The sequence below is a fragment of the Thermobia domestica genome, chromosome 4 (assembly GCF_964235325.1).
Source record: "Thermobia domestica chromosome 4, izTheDome1.hap1.1, whole genome shotgun sequence".
Classification (NCBI taxonomy): Eukaryota; Metazoa; Arthropoda; class Insecta; order Zygentoma; family Lepismatidae; genus Thermobia; species Thermobia domestica.
In genome coordinates, this window is record NC_137457.1 from 291,556,602 (window position 1) to 291,563,503 (window position 6,902).

Below are 6,902 nucleotides of genomic sequence, written 5' to 3' on the forward strand. Positions count from 1 at the left end.
GAGGAAGTCTCGGATTCGATTCCCGGCCGGAGTTCAAGTAGTTGGGATCTCACGTCAAGATGAAGGTCCACGTCTGATTTAACCTCGTTGCTGAAAGGGACACTGAACTCATCAAATCAATCAAACTTAGTTCGGGGCGAATTTAAAAAAGCTTTTTTCCGCTGCCATTACATCTTTGTCCCGTAAAACGTATAGTAGATCTGCTGGGGTCACAGGATTCACCTTACACAGCACATTCATTGCACGAATGCAGGGAACATCTAGATTCCCAGAATACGCAAAAGGAGGTACGGCCTAGTTGAAAATAGAAACGCTCTTAAATCCGCTCCCCGATGGCAGAACTTTGTCTTTCTGCGATGAGCTTTTGTAAGTCAAAATTTTTCTGCAGGAATTCTTCAAAAATTTTCTGCAGGAACTCGGAAAAAAAATTTCTGCAGAAGAAACACTTGTGATTGTTAAAAAAATACGTTTTACACGACATAAAAAAACAGTTCAGAATATATTTATGCGAGTCGTCCGTGCATTTAAGAGATCTACACATAGTAGGCATGTTTTTACACTTTTCTGTTAGCTATATTTTTTCTGTGGCAATTTTTCTGCACAGGCGCGGCAAATTTTCTGCGATCACATCGCGGCATGTTCTGGTATGGGGATCCGCTCCTTATATGGATAGGAATAAGTTTCCTTGGCCTTAGTTCCTTATGCAACAATGGAGTTATAAAGAAAGGAACCTACAGCTTACAGCGGAATCCGAATCACTACCGTTACAGTTCGGTTCAATTAGATTAGGTAAAGTACGGTTAGGTTAGGTTCGTAATAGGTTCCTTTGAATGTTCTGCTCAAAGTGCACTTTTACCGACTAAATATATAGGAAATAAATTTGATTTACAATTATTCTCTTACATTTATATTTCCTGGGTTTGTAAAGATTTTCGTAATGGCTTGAAATATGTGGAAAAACGTGATCATGAAGATCACGCGAATTGTACGATTCTTGCCTTTAAATACTATTTTTGGTTTAAACCAGCCAACCTCGACAGGCGGCTGCGTGTTGTTCGCTCTTGCTTCCTTTACCCGTATATGCATCGTCGCTGATACGCTTGTTCCCTACGGAAGCACTCCCGCGCGTGCTCTCTGGTCTGAAAATACAAATTTTGCTTTTATTGACCACATAGCACAAATTGGTGTTCTTCCCACAAGCAATGGACGTGCAAGTTTGGCAAAGTTATTTTACGGGCTTATCAGTTTCCAACGATATTATAAATATGTACCATATGCATCTGGTAGCCAGGTACCAAAAAACAGTCCAGAAGGAAAAATGAAACATATTCTTTTTGTTTAACGTCCCACACTTATGTCCTTTCAGCTAAGGGAAACGGGTGATAACGGCAATTCAATGAGAATATGAGAGGAAACGGGAGTAACCCGAGAAAATCTACACGCACATGTCTACTACAACTTGGCCGGGATTCGAATTAGGGACCCCACGCAATCGTGGTAAGCGCTCTACCACTGATCCACCGTCCGTGCCCCTCCCCCTCGACCAGAAGGCATTAAAATACAATTAATGAAACAACTTGGCATTTGTGCCGTATCGCCGAACCACTTTGAAAACTGAAAAAAAGCACCAAAATGTACTGCATTCGGTTATATTTTGTTGGATTACATTAAGTTACGTTACATCAGGCATGCAATATTTCTTTAATACGGATCCATAGTATAAGTATTAGTAATAGTAGAAGCAGGAGTAAGAGTAGTAATAGTAGTAGTAGGAACGGGTTAGAAGTCCGGCAGGGGTTGGTTGGGTTTTGTTCTCGACATGAAATGGGAAAATTAAAGACTTGCCAAATTTTTTCTGTACATTTCACAATTTATGGATCCGTATAGTAAAACAAGTGTACCTCTCCGGGAAATAGTCCATTCGCCTCCACATACAGTCCGCTAACATCAAAAACAATCAACAAATACAACCACTTTCTTAATTTTCACTATTTCCCTTATCTGCCTTGTACTCATTCTTCCTCACAAACTTAAATAAATTCTCAAATTACCCGGAAATTTCCTAAAACTGATCCGACGATACGGCACTTAAACCAACAACTTTAATTTCTGAAGATTTACTTCTCATGACGCCCTGCAACTTTTCTGTGCCAAGTGAAGCATCGACAGGCATTCAATTTCGATAAGCTCCACCATCTCAAACCTATGTACTAAGTGAACGAAAACTATTTACAAATCGTTATAATGTTGAAAAGTTGGTGGTACCGCATATCAAGCTATACCTAGAAATCACGTGCACACGGATCAATGAACTGAATTTTCCTCATAAAAGGAATAGCGGAAGTTCTCCAAATCAAGTTTAAAAAATATGAAATTCGGTCACTTCTCTAACAAGCTTGAACTAAGAAACTACCAAAGCATTACTCGCAATCATTTCCCGTTTTTTAAAACGATAGTTAAACAAAATTGCCCTTTCATAAATCAGTTAATACTCACAAGATTTCAACAATATAAAATAAACCCATTTTTATACTAATGAACCTTTCGTTGTGTGTAAACAATATAAAAAATTCAAATTCACACATTCACAGAAAGCAGAACTTTTACCGGTTTACGAATGGCATTACTTATATACGCGATTACATATCGATGTAATGTCGAAACTGAAATTCTGTATCTTTTATTGAATACATCATCTTCCCTCAACAACGCAATCAGTGAAATCGTGAATACTTCCAGAATAATTGATTGCACGTTGTGTAATTTTTCAGACGCATATTTTGTGTTGACAGACTCGATGGAATCAGGTCAATTTGTCAAGAACCTTGCAAATACGGGAAATTATTTAACAGGTACTAAAATTATCAGTACAACACAAATATTGCCAAAGTATACCGAACAAAATTTGTTCATAACAAGTTAACACACAATGAAATGATTGGATTATAATCAGTAAACCATTTGATGTCATTCCTTCAATCTATGTGAAGTCACTCACCACTTTGTTCTCCTAGGAACACCAATTTGAATTTCCGCAAAGGATTTCCAAAATCTCCTGAAGACGACATGTTACACTTCTACAAAAGATATTAATAAACTTAGGAGATAATTCACTTTCAAGAATTTGTCACAGAAACTTCATCGACATAACATTCACTGCCACTCCTACGACATTAGCTCCGCCACGTTACGAACCTCGATTCCGATAGTGGATGTGACGTCATTTATTATTTGCAAATCTCAACACTAGATGGCATAGCATTACTTCAGACAAATTTCGCCAGAGACTTTCGTCTGTAAACAGTCATAAACTAGCGCTAAAAAAAGTTATAGAAATTACTTTGAACTTAATAACAAAAAGTAACATAAACCAAATACGCTGAAATGTCTAATTTCAAAATATTTAGAAGCATTACCGGCGATTAAGCTCAATTCTAAGAATTCATGTTACGATTGTAATACAAGTTTTGTCTCCACCATCCTCAGAAAAAAATCGCGAAGCGTAGCGCAATTGACAAAAATCATGTATAGCTGCTGTTCCTGCGTTGCGTTGACATATACCGTTACGAAAAGAGGAACATGATACAAATTTTTATAACTAACTCATCTTGCAGCTGTTATTTTATATACCTTGGATGTTACTAAAAGGAATTCTAATACTGCTTGTAGACGATCCAAGAAAACTTGAACAAGACTCTTGTTCAAGACCATTCAAGACTATTTGATGAAAAAGACGTCAGCACTGACGTCATTTTTGTCTTGAATTCAATAGTTTCGTTAAAGAAATTTCGTTTCGGTCCTATTCTAAACAATCCAATTCAAAAGCATTCAATAGCCAATCAGCGCTCGAGTTGAGTGCAGGAAAATAAAAAAAACAAGTACGATGGCGTCGTGAGACAGAGCTGAAGTTGTTAAATAAATATATTTTCGTTACTCTTTTCCATAATTATTTGATATTCCAAGTGTGTATTATAATAATAAACACAAGCTAATATTTGCGCCAGAAGATATTGTTAGTATTTTTTTATAACATACACGATTTATGTGTTATAATGCTTGCATGCCCATAACTTTTGTTAAATTTTGAGGTAATGAGAAGTATAAGTATTAATTTGAGAATTTAATATACAAGAATACCGAGTGTAGATTATGAAAGAAGAGCCCATTAAATAAAAAATATATATCTGGCTTTTCTTGATTTAATTAAACGTTAAGTATTGTTATTAATCTCTGATAATGTCAAATAATTGCGTACAGATTGATATGTTCGCAAACTGAAGTATCCTTGAAATGATTACATGTTATCCTATCGTAATCTAATTATTTTATCACTATATCTACACGTAGTATTTCAGAACTTATTTCTTAAGGTAGAGGTTGCTTTCACGCATGCAGATTAATTTTACCAGTTCTTTCCCGTAAGGTACAAATGTACATCCTAACATCCTAATGGAGCAGGCGCGTCATCGACGGAGGTTATAGTGCAAGAAACAAGAATAAGAATCATGAATAAATTAGAATAGTGCAACAAACCCTTGACATCGTATTCACTCATTTGAACTGAACTATAGTCTTTGTAATGAGTTGATACTGGTAACACAGAGGTGTAAATAAAGACCCCGCATTGCGGGCGGCCTTAAGCCATCAGGGGGCCCAAATCGTGAAGTGGGACGTAGATAAGCTGCCCCAAGCCTTTAGTTACGCCACTGGTAACATTTAAGTTCTAAACATAAAATTCTGGTTTCCTACATTATACAGGCATGTTCCGACCATGGGAATTATTATGGTATCTCAGACAATCCTCCTTCATACGCACTCACACATTTTAACAGTAAAATTACAATTCGTTTGTCGGGTAATTCTTAACCAGTACCAAATATGGGATAGATTTGTGAAGAAAGTCTGATGCAGATATAGGCGGTAAGTCGAGTAGCTGAAACAATACTATTATTGCTTCGTTTGGTTTTCTGTGGTTTCAACCTTCTCTTTAAACAGACTTCGATGCCATAGCATAAATAAAATCAAAAGGCAGTCATTGCCTCGTGATACACACAATTTTAAGAAACAGTTCGATTTTTTTATTGTTATTTTTGAGTGTGGTTCTGTCACCAGCACGCCATTTGAAGAATCAGATTTTTGAAAAAGCTTAGTATAGGGAACGATTTTATACCTAAGCAGCACTTTACTTTTTTTTTAACGTCGGCTAATCCAACCCGCATTTAATGTAAAAGGGACAAAATAGTTAGTGAAAATTCGATGGGATTGCTGCAAAATCAATTGACCTGTTTTCTAAATTATTTAATATAATCTATTAAATTACAAATGCCTGCAGAAAGTTGCGAAAAGGATGCTAATATTATAGCTATTCATGCGCAGGTCTAAACTAAATCAGTACGCAGTTTCGCTTTGATTTGTTCCATAGTTGTCACTTGTTTTGGACTGCCATCTATTAACAAGAATGTAAAACAGAATCAATACTTCTATGATCGTGTAAAAGTTGTTTCAAGTCCCTTCGAGACTCTTGTTCAAGTGTCTTGAACAATACTCCTTTGAACATGTAAATTTGAAGTATTGAATGGTCTTGTTCTAGCTTTCTTGGATCGTCTACAGACAACAATGCACACGACTTTTCCCGTTGTGTTATTAGAGACAAGAAGCAGTTGTTTAATTAATGTATCATTTTTACATGCAGCATTTGTTGTAGAGCAGGAAGAACGATAGCAGTGTTGCTATCTTCAATTCGCAGAACCCCAGTAAAAATACTTATTAGCAGTCGTTCTTTCAGAAAAAAATGTTCCGGGGGGCATACGTAGTATTCTGGGGGCCACTGTTGGTACTATTTTATTTATTATATTATAGACGTATTATTTTGGTATCGTCTGAGGGATACACTCTCAGAGCTCCGTGGGGCAGTGCACCCTCCCAAAAAACACGTCTGGAAGAAACACTGCTTATTAGATAGTTCATGGACACATTTTTTAAAAATCTTGTCAAACTGTAGGGTTGTAAACGCTCACTTTTGAAACGAGCTTAGTACAGTTCAAACTCAGAGTGTAAAAAGCGAGTAAACTCACACCTCAATTTTTGCGTTATGTTCAACTTCACACTAAACATAAGGAAAACATAATTCCATGATTAAATAACTAAAAAATATTTACAATAATGTAGATTGACAACCTTATTAGGGTAACATATATTACCTCACAAAGACAGATAATGTCTAAGAAATTCATTTATACAACTGACAAATCTGTGACTACAGTAATGAGATAAAGCATGACCTTCATATCCTTCTTATATGCCTTCAAGAAAGAATGACTTCACACATCTTACGTACTCCAACACAGGGGTAAAAGTGGATCTGAAAAAGTGGGGGGACGGTAGGTAGCGGCATGACGCCACGCCGTTCCCCCTACCTATCTTTGCTCGTTGTATTCTTTTAAGAACTGGGGGACGCCGTACATATTTTTTCGAGTTGGGGACGACGTCCCCCTGCGTTCCCCCTCACTTTTACCCCTGCCCTAACATATAATAAGCACTTGTCTGTAGTTTTGTAAATCTATGTGACTTCAAATAGTGCCCTCTCCTGCGCATTCAGAGTTTATACATGACGCTGCTCGTTTGCCTTCCCTTCTTCAGCTCATGCACCTCCCTATGTATTATAAAACAAATATCCGTGCCCAGCAGTTTTGTGAAATGCAATCTGCTAATAGAATAAATTATTTAAAACATCAAGACATTTGTTTGTTCAAAAATAAACACTATTTTGCAACCATATGTTGTATGCTGGATAGTTCTTAACCAGTGGCGAAGGGTGATAGTTTCAAGAGGGTAGGCCCAATGTTCTACTACTACTACTACTACTACTAATAATAATAATAATAGTAAAATGAAATAGATTA

At 36.7% G+C, this 6,902-nt stretch overlaps 1 protein-coding gene across 2 annotated transcripts in view; it reads right to left on the bottom strand.

Annotated features, from left to right (window-relative positions):
• Positions 1–3,226, bottom strand: part of Rab6 (RAS oncogene family member Rab6) — a 189,671-nt gene extending 186,445 nt beyond the window's left edge. The window contains exon 1 of one of the 2 annotated variants that reach the window (XM_081756150.1): positions 2,999–3,226. In XM_081756150.1, coding sequence (XP_081612276.1) covers positions 2,999–3,068 — 70 coding nt within the window. In that variant the 5' untranslated portion in view covers positions 3,069–3,226. The remainder of the gene's footprint in view (positions 1–2,998) is intronic. The other variant, XM_081756151.1, reaches the window with a different exon arrangement.
• Between the last annotated feature and the right edge of the window lie 3,676 nt (positions 3,227–6,902).